General features: G+C 41.9%; 1 protein-coding gene across 2 annotated transcripts in view; it reads right to left on the bottom strand.

Moving 5' to 3' along the window:
• The window catches only part of CDH9 (cadherin 9), a 156,624-nt gene that overhangs the window by 42,728 nt on the left and 91,942 nt on the right, over positions 1–21,954 (bottom strand). For both annotated transcript variants that reach the window (XM_058178048.1, XM_058178049.1), the window contains one exon: positions 13,331–13,518. In XM_058178048.1, coding sequence (XP_058034031.1) covers positions 13,331–13,518 — 188 coding nt within the window. The remainder of the gene's footprint in view (positions 1–13,330; positions 13,519–21,954) is intronic.

Below are 21,954 nucleotides of genomic sequence, written 5' to 3'. Positions count from 1 at the left end.
TGAACAGTGCAAATAAATAGAAAGAAACAATAGAATAGGGAGGACCAGAGATCTCTAAAAAAAAAATTGGAGATATGAAGGGAATTGGAGATATGAAGATATTTATTTTGTCACAACAGTATATATAAGCATAAGCATGAAAATAACTATGTAATATATAAGCATATATATAAGCATAAGTATGTAATAACTATATTAATTGGATATAATGAAAGGAAACAATAGGACAGGAAAGGTAGGCACATTTGTGCTCTTATGCATGCCCCTTACAGACCTCTTAGGAATGGGGTGAGGTCAATAGTAGACAGTATAGTAGTATGTATGTATGTATATATATATATATATATTTGTTTTCTGAGGTTTTCGTGGGTGTTTGTATGTAGGTCTTTGGTTATTTGGGTTTTCTCCCGCGTAAAATTGGAAGTGTCTTGGCGACGTTTCAGCGAAGTCTCATTCGTCATCTTCAGGCTTCAGCTTTGTGCTTCTGGGAGCAATGTGTGATCGCAGCTGTTTCTTCCTTTTTAACTGCTAGTGGGGGTTTGAACTGATTGGGTGGGAGCTTGGCTGTGCACTGATTGGATGGGGTTTTTTTGTGCTCTGATTGGCTGGGGGTGTGTCCTGTTTGGGTGGGGGCTTGGTTGTGCTCAGATTAGTCTGAGTTGCAGGGGGATTTGAGCTTTAAGACACTTCCAATTTTATGTGGGAGAAAACCCGAATAACCAAAGACCTACATATATATATATGTGTGTGTGTGTGTGTGTGTGTGTGTGTGTGTGTGTAGTAGTCTTTCATGCAAAGATGGGCATAATAAAGGACCAAAATGGCAGGGATCTAACAGAGGCAGAAGAGATTAAGAAAAGGTGGCAAAATTACACAGAACTATACAAGAACAAGCTTAACATCCCTGATAATAATAATAATAATAATAATAATAATAATAATAATAATAATAATAATAATAATAATAATAATAATAATAATAATAATAATAATAATAATAATAATTTAATTTTTATACCGCCCTTTCTCCGAAGGACTCAAGGCGGTGAACAGGCAGATAAAATAATACAATACATTTCAATAAAAACACTATTTAAAAAACTTATTCCAAAAGCCTAAATTTAAAATACAATACAAAATATAAAATAAACCCCAATAAAATCCATGTTTAAAAACCCTATTAAGCCAGTCCTGCTCGGAAGAATAGATATGTTTTAAGCTCGCGAAAGGTCCGGAGGTCAGGAAGTTGTCAAGTCCTGGGGAAGCTCATTCCAGAGGTAGGTGCCCCCACAGAGAAGGCTCTCCCCTGGGGTCGCCAGCCTACACTGTTTGGCTGACGGCACTCTGAGGAGGCCCTCTCTATGGGAGCGCATCGCCGGTGGGAGGCATGTGGTAACAGAAGGCGGTCCCAAGATATCCCGGTCCTATGCCATGGGCGCTTTAAAGGTGGTAACCAACACCTTGAAGTGCACTCGGAAAACCACAGGTAGCCAGTGCAGCCTGCGCAGGATCGGTGTTATATTCTATCACCCGTGCAGCTGCATTCTGAACTAACTGAAGTCTCTGGGTGCACCTCAAGGGGAGCCCCATGTAGAGAGCGTTACAGTAGTCCAGGCGAGAAGTGGCGAGGGCATGAGTGACCGTGCATAAGGCATCCCGGTCTAGAAAGGCGCAACTGGCGGACCAGGCGGACCTGGTAAAAGCTCTCCTGGAGGCGGTCGCCAAGTGATCTTCAAAGACAACCGCCCATCCAGGAGACCCCCCAGATTGCGCACCCTCTCCATTGGGGCCAATGATTCGCCTCCAACAGTCAGCCGCGGTTGCAGCTGGCTGTACCGGGATGCCGGCACCCACAGCCACTCAGTGTTGGAGGGATTGAGCTTGAGCCTGTTTCTCCTCATCCAGACCCGTCGGCCTCCACACACCGAGACAACACTCCAACAGCTACATTGGGGTGGTCAGGGGTGGAAATGTACAGCTGGGTGTCATCCGCGTACAGTTGATAACTCACCCCAAAACCACTGATGACCTCGCCCAGCGGCTTCATGTAGATGTTGAACAGGAGAGGCGAGAGAACCGACCCTGTGGCACCCCACAAGGAGGCGCCTCGAGGTCGACCTCTGCCCCCTGCCAACACCGTCTGCGATCGGTCAGAGAGGTAGGAGGAGAACCACCGATAAACGGTGCCTCCCACTCCCAAACCCTCCAACCGGCGCAGCAGGATACCATGGTCGATGGTATCGAAAGCCACTGAGAAGTCTAATAGGACCAGGGCAGAGGAGTAACCCTTATCCCTGGCCCTCCAGAGATCATCCAGCAACGCGACCAAAGCCGTCTCAGTACTGGAACGGGTCTAGATAGACAGTTTCATCCAGGTACTGGGGTAACTGGTGTGCCACCACACTCTCAACAACCTTCGCCACAAAGCGAAGGTTGGAGACTGGACGATAGTTACTCAAAACAGCTGGGTCCAGGGAAGGCTTCTTGAGGAGGGGTCTCACCACCGCCTCTTTCAAGGTGGTGGGAACAACACCCTCCCTCAGAGAAGCGTTAACAATCCCCTGGAGCCAGCCTCGTGTAACCTCCTGGGTGGCCAGCACCAACCAGGAGGGACACGGGTCCAATAAACATGTGGTGGCATTCAGCCGCCCCAGCAACCTGTCCATGTCCTCGGGAGCCACAGGGTCAAACTCCTCCCAGATGGTCTCAACAAGACTAGCCTCCGTCACCTCGCCTGAAACTACCCAGTTTTGGTCCAGACCGTCCCGAAGCTGAGCGATTTTGTCAAACAGATACCTGCTGAAATCCTCAGCACAACCCTGTAAGGGGTCATCGCAACCCTCCTGGTGAAGGAGGGAGTGAGTCACCCTAAACAGGGTGGCTGGGCGGTTCTCTGCTGACGCAATGAGGGTAGATACATAGGCCCGCTTGGTCTCCCTCAATGCCACTAGATAGGTCTGAGTAAAAGACCTAACTAGTGTTCGGTCAGCTTCAGAACGACTGGACCTCCACGCGCTCTCTAGGCATCTTCTCCGGCGTTTCAGCTCCCTCAGCTCCTCAGAAAACCAAGGAGCTGGTTGAGACCTACACCTGGTCAGAAGCTGCAAAGGCACGACACGGTCCAAAGCGCCCACTGCGGCCTGTTCCCAGGCCGCAACAAGCTCCTCGGCCGAGCCGTGGGCCAGATCGCCAGGGAGCGGCCCAAGCTCCATCAGGAACCTCTCCGGGTCCATCAGTCGCCTGGGACGGAACCAACGTATTGGTCCCGTCTCCCTGAAGTGTGGAGCAGCGGTCCAAAAGTCCAGATGAAGGAGAGAGTGGTCTGACCATGACAAAGGTTCAATGACTAATTCTCGTACTTCCAGATCACTCAACCACTGTCCAGAGACAAAAATCAGATCCAGTGTGCTTCCCCCGACGTGGGTGGGGCCGTCAATTAATTGGGTCAGGTCCATGGCCGTCATGGAGGCCATGAACTCCCGAGCCGCCGTTGACGACACACCGGCTGATGGCAAGTTGAAATCCCCCATGACCATAAGCCTGGGGGTATCAACTGCCATCCCGGCTATCAACTCCAGCAACTCGGGCAGGGCTGTTGCCACGCAGCAAGGAGCCAGGTACGTGATCAACAAGCCCACCTGCATCCTACGCCCCCACTTCACGTAAAGGGATTCACAACCGGCTATCTGAGGAACAGTGGCCTCCATCGGCTCCAGACTCTCTCTAATAACCACCGCCACCCCTCCACCCCTACCTTGGGCCCTCGGCTGATGAAATGCCCGGAAACCCGGTGGGCACATCTCCACCAGGGGAACCCCCCCTTCAATGCCCAACCAAGTCTCCGAAATGCCCACAAGGTCCGCAGCCCCCCCCCTGTATAAGATCGTAAATCAGGGGGGCTTTATTCACTACAGACCTAGCATTGCACAACATCAGCCGAAGGTCCAAGCCCTGGGGATACTGGCCACTCGGGGAACGGGAAAAGTCTGAGGGGCCGGAGCGCGCAATCACTCTCAAACAGCGAGTGCGCACCCCCTGAACATGATATGGCCCCCCACTTCCCCCATATCTGCCTCTCCCACTTACTGTACTGATGGAACGATCCTCTGGAATTGGAGAATAAGGCTTCCCCTTGACCTCTGAACCTAGTAAAGTATCACCGTGAGCAACCGCAAGGACTGGCTCCCTCCCTGACGGGTTTCCCCCGATACCCGCCTTTACCCTCCCACCCCTTAAAAATTGTTTATCTAAAAAACCCCAAAGATTCTTTCTTGACGCATGCCATCTCTCTGGGTCCCAAAACCCATCATTGAGATAGGCCCTCGATAACGTAGAGGGCCATTTCTGCGAGGCGGAGGATCCTCGCAGACGATGAAGTTCTAATGAAAGATAAATCATATCTCGTATCAGGCATAATTGGCACAAAAATGAGTTTGTCCGTAACCGTAGATGATGATAAAGCAGTCATATTCAGAACCGATGACATAGGTCCCATAGATGATAAAAGACAATGGACATTCTCGCAAGGAGATCCCGTTCAAGATGGTAAAAGTAATAACAGACATACAGATGTTAAAAATGTCGCTGCCAACCTCCTCCCCCTGTAAACACCTCACTCCCCCAACAGGGTAAGTGGGAAGAGGGGGGAGGGTAAACGAAATCCAGGATGGGCTGATCTTAACCTGGTTAGCCCAAGGCAAAACCCGGGCAGCATACAAACGCTAACCCAAGCCCACGCATGGTCGTATAGCGATCCTGATAGGTAGTCCAAGCTGGCCCCCATCCAATGCTCCAGAGTCCGGGGGGGGAGTCTAAGCTGCAGAGTCTAAACTCCCCATTACAACTCTGAAGTCTAGGGGAAGAAAAGGAGACCTCCATGCCTAGGTCCATGTCCATTCAAAGCGAAAACGACCAGCCCTAAAACAGCCTCCTCAGATCTTATCAGGTCCAGATGAAAAAAAATCCAAGGGAAAGGAGGGAGAAAAGGGAGAGAGCATGCTGCCGCCGCTGCCGCTAGGAGGGTTCCAAACGTCGCCCTTATCCAAGACAGACGTCCTTGCCGTCCCCACCGCAGCCACGGACATGCCCCCCCCTCAACAACCCCCGTTCCGTAGGGGACCTCGTCGGGGCTCTCCCGTCAGGAGCAGAAGATTTTCGGGGCTCTCACCACTGCCATCACCCTCCCTGCAGCACAAGTTCACCAATGCTGCAGGGGAATAGGCCGGACGCCACCAAAACGCCGCCAGGAGTAGGCCGGATGCCGCCCTGCCCCGCACCAAGGTGGCCACCACCACTTCACTGCCGTTCCGTGGGGGGCCTCGTCGGGGCTCTCCCATCAGGAGCAAAAGATTTTCGGGGCTCTCACCACTGCCATCACCCTCCCTGCAGCACAAGTTCACCAATGCTGCAGGGGAATAGGCCGGAGGCCGCCAAAACGCCGCCAGGAGTAGGCTGGACGCCGCCCCGCCCCGCACCAAGATGGCCACCACCACTTCGCTGCCGTTCCGTGGGGGGCCTCGTCGGGGCTCTCCTGTCAGGAGCAAAAGATTTTCGGGGCTCTCAGCACTGCCGTCATCCTCCCTGCAGCACAAGTTCGCCAATGCTGCAGGGGAATAGGCCGGACGCCACCAAAACGCCGCCAGGAGTAGGCCGGATGCCGCCCTGCCCCGCACCAAGGTGGCCACCACCACTTCACTGCCGTTCCGTGGGGGGCCTCGTCGGGGCTCTCCCATCAGGAGCAAAAGATTTTCGGGGCTCTCACCACTGCCGTCGCCCTCCCTGCAGCATAAGTTCGACAATGCTGCAGGGGAATAAGCCGGACGCCGCCAAAACGCCGCCGGGAGTAGGCCGGACGCCGCCCCGCCCCGCACCAAGATGGCCGCCGCCATTTCGCTGCCGTTCGGCCCTGGCTCAGCACTCGGCAGCTGCGAAACTTTCAGGGGCGAAAAACCCCTCTCGCGGCTGCCAAGAAGATCATCCTTCCGGCCAGGCTGCCCAGGCAGCCCAGGTCGTCCGCTGGCTGCATTCCCGGCCCGGAAACAACTCCGCCTGCCGCTCCGAGAATCGGTCAGACCTCCATCTTTGTCATGCGCAGAAAGGACTCTAACCACGATGGGGTGATCACAGCCAGACATCTTACAATGTGAAGTCAAATGGGCCTTAGGAAATCTGAGCAACAACAAGTGCTCAACAAGTGGAGGAGACAGTATTCCAGCTGAGCTATTCAAAATCTTAAAAGACAATGCAGTAAAAGTGCTATACTCAATTTGCAAGTAAATTTGGAATACTCAACAGTGGCCACAGGATTGGAAAGGGTCAGTTTACATTCCAATTCCAAAGAAAGGCAATGCCAAAGAATGTTCAAACTATCGCACCATTGCACTCACATGCTAGTAAGGTTATGCTTAAAATCCTACAAGGTAGGCCCCAGCAGTATGTGGATCAAGAACTACCAGAAATACAGACAGGATTTCGAAGAGGCAGAGGAACTAGAGATCGAATTGCCAACATACATTGGATCATGGAGAAAGCTAGGGAGTTCCAGAAAAAAATTACTTCTGCTTCATTGACTATGGTAAAGCCTTTGATGGATCACAACAAATTGTGGCAAGTTGTTAAAGAGATGGGAGTACCAGACCATCTTATTTGTCTCTTGAGAAACCTATATGCGGGTCAAGAAGCAACAGTGAGAACTGGACACAGAACCACTGATTGGTTCAAAATTGAGAAAGGAGTTTGGCAAGGCTGTATACTATCGCCCTTCCTATTTAACTTATATGCAGAGCACATCATGAGAAAGGTGGGGCTATATGAATTAAAAGTTGGAATTAATATTGCCGGGAGAAATATCAACAACCTCAGCTATGCAGATGATACCATTCTAATGGCAGAAAGCAAAGAGGAACTTAAGAGCCTCTTGATGCGGGTGAGGAAGGAGAGTGCAAAAGTTGGCTTGAAACTCAACATTAAGAAAACTAAGATCATGGCATCTGGCCCTCTCAGTTCCTGGCAGATAGATGGGGAAGAAATGGAGATAGTGACAGATTTTATTATCCTGGGCTCCAAGGTCACCACAGATGGAGACTGCAGCCAAAATATTAAAAGATGCTTCCTTCCTGAGGGTGAAAGCTATGGGAAATCTAGACAGCATACTAAAAAGCCGAGACATCACCCTACCAACAAAAGTGTGCATAGCCAGGATTATGGTTTTCCCAGTTGCAATGTATGGCTGTGAAAGTTGGACCATAAGAAAGGCTGAGCACCAAAGAATTGAGGCCTTTGAACTCTGGTTCTGGAGAAGACTCCTGCGAGTCCCTTGGACTGCAAGGCGAACAAACAAGTCAGTCTTAGAGGAGATCAAACCTGACTGCTCTTTAGCAGGCCAGATCCTGAAGATGAAACTCAAGTATTTTGGCCACCTAATGAGAAGGAAGGACTCACTGGAGAAGAGCCTAATGCTGGGAAAGATTGAGGGCAAAAGAAGAACGGGACGACAGAAAACGAGGTGGCTGGATGGAATCACTGAAGCAGTAGGCGTGAGCTTAAATGGACTCCAGAGGATGATAGAGAACAGGAAGGCCTGGAGGAACATTTTCCATGGGGTCAGACATGACTTCGCAACTAACAATAATCTATATTCTATATAGAATATATAGAATCTATATTCTATATAGAATATAATTCTATATTCAATCGTGTATCTTCCATCAATTGAATGATTTTTTAAAAATGATTTTAATGGTATCCTTTTAGCATTCTGCAAATGCTTTTCCAGTTGTTGTTGTTTTTAAAAAAACAACCTGATAAATACTTGGTACAATTTAAACATCCAGTACTTTAATAGTCTTTTATTTTTAGTGTGTGTCAATATGATTAGAAAAATAATTTTAAAAATTCATTTGAAAAATTGCTCCTTTCAATAAAAAAATACAGAGTTTTAATAAAAAAAATAATATAGAAAATGAAACTCTTATAAATTAACATTCTATTTCATCCCAGTTTTGGGTTATTCTATTACTGGCAGCTAATACTATTAAAAAAGATGTCATGCCTCAAATTTCAAAGCAGAGAAGTGAATCATATTTTATTTTCAGATAGGAAGTGTTGGCTCATGTACAACCAAATTTCAATGGTCTTGTCTTTCAAGTGTCAGTATGAATCAGTGAAATAATACACCATAGAAAGTTTTTACATATACATGAGCATCCCAAGCTCATATACAATTTGTATAGTTATTTCAACAATCAGTTCCATTGAAAACAACAGAAAGGAGTTTGTGATTGCATTTACAACTTTGAAACAATGCAGTTACTTTATCTATTGAACTTTGTTGCAGTGCTGTATCATTCTGGGCTCATTCTATCAATCAATACAAATCAGTGTTTCATTTCAAAAGTGCTGAAACATGCTACTCTTGGCATGAATCATTAGGTTCAATCTGCATCTCGTTGAGATCAATGGTTAAATTGCTGTTGGTTTGGGTGAATCAGACTTACACTTATTCCAAAGGAGCCCTTTAAAAATAAATGCTAAATATAGGTCAGCCAGAAATTGTTCTTCTTTGGTATAAATCTTTCAAAAATCATTTCAAATTAATCTCAACTCAGCAGTTCCTCTAAGGATATACTGCGATATAAGTAACAGACTTTTTTCTTTTTACAAGCTTACATTTAAAAATCAAAGCACTAAATGCTGAAGAGTACGTGTTAGTAGACAGGTGAAATATGGGCAACTGTATATTGGCTTTCATGGTTAACTATCATAGCTCATACTGAATAAGACAAACAGCTTATAGATGATTGTGGGATGTATAAATTAAATGCATGTACGCATGTTTGGGGTAAATCTGGACTTTGTTGCAATAAGTCATACTGGCTACAGTGGACTGAGATTTCGAAGTATTACCCTTCAGTTAGCAGGAAATGTGCCATATAATACAGGTATTACTAAGGGCAATACTTCTAAAAAGTTTTATGTGAAAGCCTTGATTGATCAAAGTCATGATGGGCAACAGAAGTCAATATCCACAGGCTATTTAGTAATGGCCATCTCATATGGAAGAATATGACTTGGAATATAAAGGGAATAAATGGTAAATAGGATGAACTGATGGATGCACTAAAAGAAACACTGGAAATTTTTAAGAAAATTTTGGATAACCATCTGACTGAGATGGTGTAGGGTTTCCTGCCTGGGCAGGGGGTTGGACTAGAAGGCCTCCAAGGTCCCTTCCAACTCTGTTGTTATGTTATGTTAAAGATAATAGAAAAGTTTTATGACACTGAAACCAAGAGAAAATAGAAACATAAAACAGACTGATACTGAGGTGGTTGAATCTTCTGGAATGGAACTAATAAATCATAGCTTGAAAATGAAGATGTAGGTTAAATTTGGAAGAAACAATTCAGGAAGTAGGAACTGTTGCCAAACAGACTGTTGTGTGTGTATGAGAAAAATAGGAAATCATAGGTTAGTGATACATATATTACATTACAGAGAATTGAAATAATATAAGAAGCAGTGATGACTTGGGGGAAGAGAAATTGTGCAACATTTTAAATTAATGCAGAAGAGCAGTGGTAGTCAACCTGGTCCCTACTGCCCAACTAGTGGGCATTCCAGCTTTCATGGTGGGCGGGAGGGGTTTTGTCTGATACTGAAGCACTTCCCTTTTTTTTAATTTAATTGACTTTTTAAAAAAATTTCATAGCATTATTTAAAAACATTTTTATTAGATTTTCATAAATTTCCCTGTGACAATTTAAATTTCTGAAAATATACTATTTATATCACCCGCGTATAAGTTTATTTCACGTTACCTAAGTGAAACTAAATGGCGCTACAGTACGACCACAAACAAAAGAGCCTCATCCCAGAATAGCTCGCGCATCTCCCCCCACACCACCCAGCTGTAACAGAAAAGCAGAGCTGGTAGCCGGTGCACCCCAAACCCAATCCACAAAGCGCGAGAGGCATGCACAGATAATGATACACGGTGCATTACTGTGGAACCAGTGGGCAGTTAGAAAATTTTACTACTAACAGAGATACAAAAATGGGCGGTAGGTATAAAAAGGTTGACTACCCTTGCAGAAGAGGAAGAAAATATTTTATTAGCTTAGCTGGCAAAAACGCTAGCTGGGGATGAGGCAAGGCCATGTAGAAAAAAATGAATGGGCCATTTGAAGAACCAACAATGCATCAGGATACTGACTACTTGGTGATTAACTTCTTTGAAAATGGTTTGCTTGTTTTGAATACATGGCTTAAGTACAAGTCTTTTCATATGCAGACATGGTAAAGGAATGGATGCAAATTAAAAGCATGACTGGTTGATTTATAAGAAAGACTGAGAGAATTATTGAAGGTTACAAGAATGAAGAGAAATATTGAATATAAGGCAGATCCCTGTTCGGTAGGGCCAAAAATGAATCCTGAGGAGAAGAATGGCAATGGAAGCAAGTGAAGTGAACTGAAGTGATAATGGGACTTGGGTACCTAAGAAATAAGAAACAATAAGATTAATCAAGAATGACTGGGCACTGAATGATTGTTGTGCTGCTTACAAAAGGGAATGATATTCATTGAGATTATTTGGTCATATCAAGAAAAGGATGGAGGATGGAAGTTCAAAACAAATTTATGGAGAAAGAGTTAATGGATTAAAAGGACTAGTGGTTGGATTGCAGATACCCTCAAAAAGAAAGAAATTCAAAGTTTAAAGAAAACAAATCAGGAAGCTTCAATGGGTGAACCTTGAACCCAGCTCTCCTTGGGCCTAACCTAACACCTTAACAGTGTCCTTGCTACAGAATCTTTTACCAGCCATAACAGTTGGATTTCCCCTGGCTTTTATCTCCCTGTGAATAAACAAATTAGGCCAGGGGTTCCCAACCTTGGCAACTTTAAGCCTGGAGGATTTCAACTCCCAGAATACCCCAGCCAGCAAAGCTGGCTGGGGAATTCTGGGAGCTGAAATCCACCAGGCTTAAAGTTGCCAAGGTTGGAGACCACTGAATTAGGCTACACGTCAAGAGTGTTAATTAAAGTTTTAATGAAGCACATGGGTGTCAAACTCGCAGCATCACGTTACCATCATGTGACATTTTGCAATGTTTTTCCTCTTCCTGGAGCTGGGATTGGTGTGGCCTGTGTGTGATGCATCCGACTTGCGGGCCACCAGTTTGACATCCCTGATGAAGCATATTCCTGTAACAGCTGCTGTTAGGGCAGTTACTGGTTGTGAATAGCTCTAAGGCTGTGTGGAAGTATCCAAAGTTTGTGTATGCAAATGTTATCTGTGTTATGTCTTTGGGATGAGCTAATGAATCAAGATAAATTTTGGATTTTAATGAAAATAAAAGTGATTTCTTACATCTGACCTATGGACTGAATTAGCGTCCCCAGGTTCATTTGTAGCTAATGAAAGCTAAGTTCAATGTAAACCATGGTTTCTGTTTCAGGCTTCTTTGAATTAACCATATTTTAATAAGAAATAGTCAATCTAATTCTTTGAGGATATTTTGAACATTAACTTCCATCAGTCTGTTGATTATTACTAATAGCAAGGAACTGTGAGAGACCAAAATATCAGGAAGACAGATTGCCTACCTCTGGTTTAAATTATCTTGAAGCCTACCTTAAGTAAGATGACAAATCGTAGGGAATTAAAAATGGAAAAGGCTCCACCAATATAAATCTACCCCTCCACAAAAGACCTGATGAAGATAAAAAGGATAATTTTCTCTACTAAAATTATCTATTCAGGCTTTTTGTTGAGGGACCTAATTCATATGAAAGACAAGATTGAAACTAAAATTACATGAAGAGAAAAAGCTCTCATACCATTCTCATGCTATTATAATGCTATCCTGGTTTGTTATACTACAGTATTGTCATGATTAATAATATGACAGAAATGAGGAAAAAAGATATGTCAACAAGAAAAATATTCTGTTAATAAACTCTTTCATAGTTCTTATTTCTGTCAATCTAGCCTAAAAGGAATACCAATTTCGATTTGGACTACTAGTGAAACTGTTCCTGAACTGTACTGGTTTCACAGAAGAAAGCATCCAAAATTTATAATATTTATATAATTTTATGCACAAACACACATATATACACAATTCCAGGTGCATATTGTTCCTATTCACTACCCTTTGACACTAGGGATAACATAGATATATATTTGCAGATCAGCATACAGAGTGATTTTCTCTCTTTTTAAAGATGATTTCTAGGCAGAGACCATCTGTTACTGGTGGATGGGCCATCAAGAGATATGTGAAGCAGATGCCTAGAGCGAGCAATTCCTTATTGGAACTCTAATTTATCCAATAAATTTCTTGGCCTGTAGCTGATTTCCCCACTTACTTAAACAGAGCTGACATAATGTATGGCGGACACCATAAAAAGACATCTCAAAAAGTCACGAGTTTTCAGATTCTATCATAATAATACCTCAAGTGGAAACTTCAGAACCCAAATGCTCCTGACAAGAATAATTTCATCTTCAGAACCCAAGTACTCCTGACAAGAATTGTTTCATATTTTTTTCTGTTTTTGTTTATCTTTATAGAACTCAATGAAATAAGTGCTATAAGGTAGTGGTGGTGGGGAGGAAACTGGACTTCCTTTGCATCCTATTTTCAGGATACCACATAAACATTTGGCTATTTCCAGCCTTTAGAAGGGAAATAGTAGACTTCAGCTAGTCAGCCAGCTTGCAAAGTAGAATGGAACAACTCACTACAGTCCACTCACTGTGGCCAATTCGCTACAGCCAACTTGCCATGGTCAACTCCCTGCAGCCAACTTACCACAGTCAACTTGCCACGGACCACATGCTGCAGCACAATTTAACAATTCAATTTAATTATTTAAAACAAATAAAAGCATATTTTAATTTTGGTCATTCACATTTCATTTTCTCCCTCCTTTAATGATTCTATTCCATCATTTCTTTAATATTAGTGTAACTCTTGGCCCTCAACGAGTTGTCCTGTGTTGAGTTGGCCATGGTGAATTGGCTGTGGTGAGTTGGCCACAACATATTATCATATACCCCTTGTAAACCTCTTTTACATGTTCAATAGAACTTTCACATTAATACTTCTAAAGTTACATGCCCACAAATTTCAATGCATCTGACAAGTGAAAACAGTTGGAAGGAAGGAAGGAAGGAAGGAAGGAAGGTTGGTTTGAAGCTTAACACCTGCTAGTTTCTCTGCAGTTGACCTTTCATGAAATCTGATCCATCCTCCAGCTGGAAAAGGAAATCTAAAACCTGAAGTGCCAAGTCCAATAAAAGACAGAGAGGAAAATAAACCTTTTTGACTGTTAAAATCCCTTCTTGTGTGTCCTTGTCAGTGATGATATCAAACATGTCAGATCCATCGCCGGCAGCAATGCTGTACTCAACTGCAGCATTTTCACCCACATCGGGGTCATTGGCTTTTATCCTGCCAAGTGAAGTCCCAAGTGGTGCAGACTCTAGAGAGCTGAACTGATATGTGCCTGGAAAATAAAAAAATAAAATAAATTAGAGGTGTAAGTATATATGTGTGCGTATATATACATGTGCACCTAGGTGTTCAACTATATAAATAACTTTAAAAATTCAACACAAACAAGTTCCTCAGCTTCTTGCCGAGTACAAGAAAAATATAAAACCCAGCAAATTTGAACACAGAGCTAATACTGGTGAAATAAAGGTTATAAAAAAATAGAATGCTGATGGAATACAATCTTCTTTACTCTGTTACCTATATGTTTTAGACTATAGGTGTAAACAGTAGATACTTAGCAGCACAAATGGCCCAATCCAGTGTCCGTATTCTTACCCTGGAAAGTATACAGGTGTATCTATTGAAATATAATTTCTAAAGTCAATGTGCATTAATTTTTTTAGTTTATAACAGATTGCAAAGTAGTCAATCTTGGGATAAAAATGTCACCAAAATTTGCCTGAAGGTAAAATTAAAATCACTCCAGAGGATTGCTGAGGCACGACATCTGTTATAATTTTCAGAGCAAGTTTCAAAGAATTTTAATAAGACTGGCACATTTGGAGGGAGGGCATTTTGAGGGTAAAAGTAATATTCAACTCAATTGTATGCTGGCAACCTGCCAGCCCACAACCACTTGCTATAGCAATTAAATAATGAACAAATAAAGAAGCAAATGACTGTATTGTAGACATTGTAACATTTAAAGAGCAAGCTGGACTGTCACGTTGAATATCTTAAAGAAAACTTGGTGGCATCTAGGGGAAGCTTCTTGAAAAACCAAGCAGATAAAATCTGTCTATTGCTTAGATGAAATACCATCAAGATATACTAGGGCTGTAAGGAAGACACGGGGACTAAAAAAATATGGAAGAAGGTAACAATGGTAATGTCAACTTTGAAGCTGGCCTGACTGAGGCCATTTTTGAAGCTTCAGTGTTGCCACACTGGAGCTGAAGGATAGGGAGGGGGAAATAGAGATACCTGGGTTTTGTAGCCAAAACAAAATAGTTTTTCCTGGGAACCAAGGATGTTCCAACACAGGTGGATGAGGAGAGGCGGAGTGATATTACCTAGCAACTGGCTTAGCACCTAGATTGGATAATGTGACATTGCTTGGGGGAAAGGGAAACTTTCACTTTTTAATTAGGTGAAACCGTGGGTACTCTCAGAGTTGGTTTTCACCAGTCTGCGCCAATATGATCTCTCCAAATAAAACTGTTCATTGAGGAACCTACCTGCCTCACAGTTCTGTTTGCTATGGGTGTATTACTTGGAAAGCTGACAGGTAAACCACTTCTGTATTATGAGCTATTATGGATTAACAGTGAAAACACTCAAGGTCCAAGTCCTCCCAAATTAATTCTCTTTCTGTGAAACTCTAGAGTAGAGGAACTCTTTCCCCTTGTTTTAGGAAGCTTTAAATAGCAAAACACCAATTCTTATATTTCTTAATTCAGTTAAAAGGTTGGCATACTTGCTGATATTGGCTATTGGGAGCTCTTGCTTATTTTCAATAGCTAATATTAATTACACACAAGAATGGAATAATTTTAACTTCACTTTTTAACTGGATGACTAATTACTGTATACTGTAATATAGCATAATAGTATAATAAGGAACGTATCTGGAGGATACTTCTGGGTTGAAAAGTGAGATTAAAAAAATTAAGAGACTAATAAAAGCTATTTATAAATGAAGTTATTTATTTTAGTGTGTTACACAGATTTATGTGGATGCTTTGCCAAATGTGACCACACAAAAGTTGGTGAATAGATAATACAGTAGCTACTTCTTAAAATAATAGGCTCATTTGAAGGAAGATTTTCAAGATTTTCTCAGCGGCTTTCGATACCATCGACCATGGTATCTTGCTGCAACGGCTAGGGGAGCTGGGAGTGAGGGGTACCGTTTATCGGTGTTCTCCTCCTATCTCTCGACCGATCGCAGACAGTGTTGGCAGGGGGGCAGAGGTCGACCCTGAGGTGCCTCTTATGTGGGGTGCCACAGGGGTCGGTTCTTTCGCCTCTCCTGTTCAACATCTATATGAAGCCGTTGGGTGAGATCATCCGTGGTTTGGGGGTGCGTTATCACCTGTACGCTGATGACACCCAGCTGTACATTTCCACCCCAGACCACCCCAACGAGGCCGTCGAATTGATTTCCCGGTGTCTGGAAGCCATACGGGTCTGGATGGGGAGAAACAGGCTTCAGCTCAACCCCTCCAACACCGAGTGGCTGTGGATGCTGGCTTCCCGGTACAGTCAGCTTTCTCCATTGCTGACAGTTGGGGATGAGTCGTTGGCCCCCACAGAGAGGGTTCGCAATTTAGGCGTCCTCCTGGATGCATGGCTGTCTTTAGAAGATCACTTGATGGCCATCACCAGGGGGGCTTTTTATCAGATCCGCCTGATCCGCCAATTGCTTCCCTTTCTAGACCGGGTTTCCCTTTGCACAGTCACTCATGCCCTCATTACATCCCGCCTGGACTACTGCAATGCTCTCTACATGGGGCTCCCCTTGAAGAGCACCTGGAAGCTCCAACTGGTCCAGAATGCGGCCGCGCAGGTGATAGAGGGAGCCCTCATGGCTCCCATGTGACATCTCTCCTGCACAGCTTGCACTGGCTTCCAGTGCTCTTTCGGGTGCAATTCAAGGTGCTGGTTACCATCTTTAAAGCGCTTCATGGCTTAGGACCGGGCTATTTACGGGACCGCCTACTGCCACCAACAGTCTCCCATCGACCTGTGCGCTCTCACAGGGAGGGCCTCCTCAGGGTACCGTCAGCTAGACAATGTCGACTGGCAGTTCCCAGGGGGAGGGCCTTCTCTGTGGGGGCTCCTGCCCTCTGGAATGGGCTGCCTCCGGGGCTTCGCCAACTCCCCGACCTCCGGACCTTCTGCCACGAGCTGAAGAGTCTTTTATTCCATCGAGCAGGGCTAGCCTAAAAATGCTGTTTTAATGGGATTTTAGATTGCTATTGTTTAGTTTTTAGGAAATTTGGCCATAAGTTATATTAATTTTATTCTGCTTTTAATCTGTATATAATGTGTTTTTAAATTGGCTGTTAACCACCCTGAGTCCTTCGGGAGAAGGGCAGGATATAAATACGATTAATAAATAAATAAATAAATAAAATCCCGACATAGAACCTGGACCCTTTTAGAAACTGATTACTTGCTTGCAATGTTAGGATAACATTGTTTGCATGGAAATTCATTACAGGTAGTCCTTAATTTAGGACTGGTTACTTAACAAACATTTGAAATTATAAGAGAGTTAAGAACAAGTTACTTACGACCCATCCTCAAATTATGACTGCTGTACCACCTGCAAACTTACATGATCACATTTTGGGTTCTTGGCCACCAGCTCATATTTACAACTGGTTGTAGCATCCCATGGTCATGTGATTGTATTTTCCACCAAAAAACACCCATTTTATTATTTATGACCACATGATTCATTTTATTTCCACATGATTTGCTTAACAACTGCAGTGACTTATCTAATGATCACTGTAAAAATAGTTGTAAAATTGAATCCAGTCACACAGTGACTCAACTTTCAAACACAACAATTTACCACCAAAATTCGGGGCTAAATTGTGGTTGTAAGTCAAGGACTACCTGTACCTGTCTCTCCTTAGGTTTTTTTTTTTTTATTAGAAACCTGGAAACTTTGATCCACAATACAGACAGTAAATGCTGTATTTGTTGTCATAGACAAATATTTCTGGTTTTTTATTATATAACTCAATGATAAAGGATTTTGTTGAATCTTTTGGCATTTCTAAGCAGGATTTTGGAAGATTCTCTCTAAAACCTTTGAGAATTACTGTAAACTATTCTCAGGTAGATGAATCAAAGGTCTGACTTTATATATCTTGATTATTTTATCCTTTTCCTTTAAGAAATTTTGTTAGATAGACACTGAGGCTCCTTCTAAAACTGCAGCAAAAAAATGTATGCTTGGAAGTAACACCACAAGAGACAATAAAGTTTGTTTTATACCATAAATATTACAATCTTATATAATTGACTATGGTGGCAAGAGCTGATGGAAGTTTAAATTCTTGGATGGTACCAGCTCACCTATATCTATTTTTGACAATTTCAAAGTCAGCAGAAGTAGTAAATTGCTGTGTACTTTTCTGATTATTAAGAAGCTGTTGAATTGTCATAAAGGGCAGATCCATGAGGAATTTATTGCACAAGTACTTGAGTCTTAAAGTTTATCTTTAAAATATAGGAAAGACATTTAAAAGTCACCAAAGACTTTTTCTTACGGAACAATTTACATTGATGCAATCGGACAGAGACTTATTCTACGCATTAGTTGGAGGAGACCAAAAGTCTGAAAAACTAAAGACTTTGCAGACTTTAATTATACTACAGGTGTTGTTTTTTTTATTATAATCGGTCATCCATTATTTTAAATCTTTCCTCCCACACCATCCATAGAAACACTCACACACATTTCCTTCCAATATCCTAAAGTCTAACAGATGGTTACAGGCTTGACTAATTAATTTTGTAGTGACATTCCGAGTTGTAATTGAATGTTCATTTGTACATTGAAATTGTTTTCTTGAAATAAGAGTCCCATCACCCACATGTAGCCAAAACTTCAGTAAGTTGGAATTCTATCATTTTAGTCTGCCACCACATTCTGTCTAATGTACAAGTCTTGCACCAACTTCATATTTAAAAAAAGCTTACTCAGAAATAAGTCATACTGAGTGTAAGCAGTCCTACACTGAATTACTGCCACTTATCAGGTACAGCAGAATAATTTAGTAAATGCTAAAAAATAAATAGGAATCATCAATCTGTATTTTTCTACATATATTTGCACCACAAATTTAATTAAACTTGTGCTCACATAGTGAATGAATGACAGTTTAAACCATTATAATCACCATTTAGGTTTTTGAGTTTGAATTTCAATGGGCAAGAGATAAAACTTAAACAGCCTTCAATCAATGTTGGCAAATATCGTACATGCTGTCTTAAAGAAAACCTGATGAAATGTTGATGCACCAAAAGACAGATTTTTGTCTTTTTAAAAGAAAAGTGACTCTGTTCTTCCCCTCTTTCCAAAATAAAATGAACAATTTATTCTAAATATTATGCATATTCTATAACAACATTTAACAGGGTAGTATGCATTCATTTAATAAATAAATTTATATACCACCCATTTCACTGTTTAGGGTGACTCCAGGTGGATAATAATATAATAAAAATAGAGATATAAAAATCAATATAAATATAAATATATTATGTATGGGAAAAGAACTTTCCCCTAGGGTAATATTTCTTGACCTTGGCAACTTTAAGTTATGTGGACTTCAAGTCTCACAATTCCCAGCCACAATTCCTTAAAGTTGACGTGGTTGAGAAATACTGCTTTTGGAGGAGGTTAAATTAGCATACAGACTATCAATTACCTGTTTTCAGTATATCAGAAATGCAGGGGGGGGGGAATAAAAAATCTGTTGTCGGCATTTTTCTGTTACAGAAGCAAATGGCCTCTATGTGGTTATTCGGAATAGTGGTTATTCCAAATAACCACATATATACATTGCCTCTGAGGTTCACTACAATTTTGCCAATTTCTGTTTGCTTATACTTTTTGCAGCTGGTAGATGCCAAAGGCATTTGTATGAAGAAATTTACCAGCCAGTTGCTTGGTAGGGGAGGGGGAGGGGGAGAGGGAACTATGATGTCTGTAATGATGTCACTTCACAAATGATGCAAATTCACATCATTTGTATCATGGCATCATGTCACATCTATCAGACTATCAAAATGAAAGTTCATTTTTTTTCTACGCTGACCAAGCTTGGCTTAGTATTTTGGATGGAGCCAGACATTGTGGTTTCTATATTGTGGTTTGTGATTGTGGTTTCTATATTGTGGTTTGTGATTTAGCATGTGGTGAAATTCTAGCCAATTAACTTTATTCAATAAACCATCATTAAGTATACTGGGATTCAAAGTGATGAGTAATCCCAGCCATTTTCTGTGATATACACATCTATATAAACTATCATAATACAATAAAGAAGAAATCATGGTCATTAAGCTCTGGTGTGGTATGATTTAATTTAGCAACCACTATAGTTTTCTAACTATAATTTACCATGTTTGTTCTCTTTGGGGACTTGTTCCCTTGGACAGACTGAGCAAAAATGTTTTAAGAGAAAAGGGTAAGGGGATATTCATATTGTTGAAATGAACTTTTCTTCTGATTCTCTTTTATATCTATTTTATTTTAAGTTAAACTTGTTCTAATGCCCTTAAAAATAGGGAAATAGATAATTTAGATACATGTTTTTCCCCCATATCTATGAAATATTTTCACTGCTGAGCTAAAATTCTTTCAGCAATTAAAACATTTGATATAAATGGAGAGAAAACATGATGAAAATAATCTGCAAACACAAAAATATGCCTGGCTTATTTTCCAAGTTAACTTTGCAGGTAGACTGCTCAAAAATCATAGGAAGGTCAACTATACCCCATCAGACAGGTTCTTGAATTTCTTAGTGTAATATCTGAAGTGGTTTATATGTGAATAAAGGATGGGGGAGTTTCATCTGCTTCCAGATGGGAATAAATAGGAGAGGGGGGGGGGAGAAGCCTGCTGGCAGTGATTGACTCATTTTGGGTCAATCACTGCCACCAAGTGATATTTCAGCAATATCTTGTATTGCTGAAATAAGAAGATTTTGAGAGTAATAGGCACACAAAAATCTGACTTATGGAATCAAACCATGTAGTTTAGTAACACTGAAATTAACTGGCAAAATAGTATATAGCAGAAGTCTGGATATACTGTATATACCAGGAACTGCATGATAATCCTCTCCAGATAACGTATTTTCCTATTGTGTGGAAAATAAATTCTATAATCGCTGACAGTCTGTCAGCACTTATATCTGTTACTAACATTCTGACCGCTATTTCAAGGTCAGCAACTCCTAAGTGATTCCAAACCAATGTCTAATATCTAAAATAATCACTGGACATGTCTTCTGTTGGTGGAAAATTTAGTTTTGGGAGAAGTATGTGTGTCTATCCAATTTTGAAATGTCACACCTGTACAAATAGGGAAATTAGGGAACAGAAGCATTTTCAGAATGGCTCCAGTCCAAACTGAGGCAGGGAGCCCAGACAATCCAGGATCATAACTAGCCAACAGGCAGGCAAGGCTTGAAGAAAGAGAGAAAAGGACTTGCCAAATCAGGATGCATTTATTAATTGTGTTCCTACATTGCTTAGACAGTTACAGGTATATTGATACAGTCATCAGTTAATTAGCAAGGATAAATTTTAAGTGGCAAGGACAACACTTTAATTGTCGGATCAAAACACAAAGCCACATTATGTTGTTTTTGCATGAATGTAACTAACTTTGGAAACCTGAGAGTCACAGTTAATGTAAAATGACATAATATGCTTTCAGGGATTTTTTTTTTTTACTCCCACCTAGATGGACTACACAAAAATAACGATGCCAACCATTTTTTCTGCTCTATTTTTTCTTGTAGTATTTCATTGGTTAAGAGATAAACAGAGTATTATATACTGCAGCATAGGCTTATTTAATTGAGCATTAAGTCTTTTTTTTTTTTTTGAAAGCCAATATAAAACCAGAAGGGGCAGAAGGAAGCTATGTTTTATAAAACCATAAAAATAATGGATTCAAAGGTTCAATTTGAAAATGATTTGATCAAATTACCTGCAAAACATATAGTATACCAATATTTAAATCTAATAATGGATCGGTATTTTTGGATTGAATTGCCAAATCAGCATGATGTGTTCACTCAACTATCACACATCTTTTAAACTTTTTAAAAGGGCCTCTGTGGCTCAGACTGGTAAGACAGTCTGTTATTAACACAGCTGCCTGCAATTACTGCAGGTTCTAGTCCCACCAGGCCCAAGATTGACTCAGCCTTCCATCCTTTATAAGGTAGGTAAAATGAGGACCCAGATTGTTGGGGGCAATAGTTGACTTTGTATATAAATATACAAATAGAATGAAGACTATTGCTAACATAGTGTAAGCCGCCCTGAGTCTTCGGAGAAGGGCGGGATATAAATGCAAATTTAAGACTTCCTGTTTGGCACCGTAGGTGATGGCGGTGATCTTTACGATCACCAACCTCTGGATTATGTGGAATCGCTAGGACAGCTTAAATCTGCTGTCCAGCGGTTCGGAAAACCCCTTCTTCGGGAGAAGGAGAAGGTGGTGAGCTGAGGGCAGAGGTTGAATTTCCCTAAAGCCCCTGAGAAAAAAGGGGTTTGAAGGGTTAAGTTCCCTCCAGCAACCCGAAGAGCTCCAGATCCGAGGATTCTTCTGCTTTGGCGGAACCAATCACCACGACCAAACGCCGAGATTTATTTTGGACAATAAAGGATTATACCGGAC

Source organism: Ahaetulla prasina, chromosome 3 (genome assembly GCF_028640845.1).
Source record: "Ahaetulla prasina isolate Xishuangbanna chromosome 3, ASM2864084v1, whole genome shotgun sequence".
NCBI classification, from domain to species: Eukaryota; Metazoa; Chordata; class Lepidosauria; order Squamata; family Colubridae; genus Ahaetulla; species Ahaetulla prasina.
The sequence above is the reverse complement of the archived record's forward strand: the minus strand, read 5'-3'. Positions and strand labels throughout refer to the sequence as shown.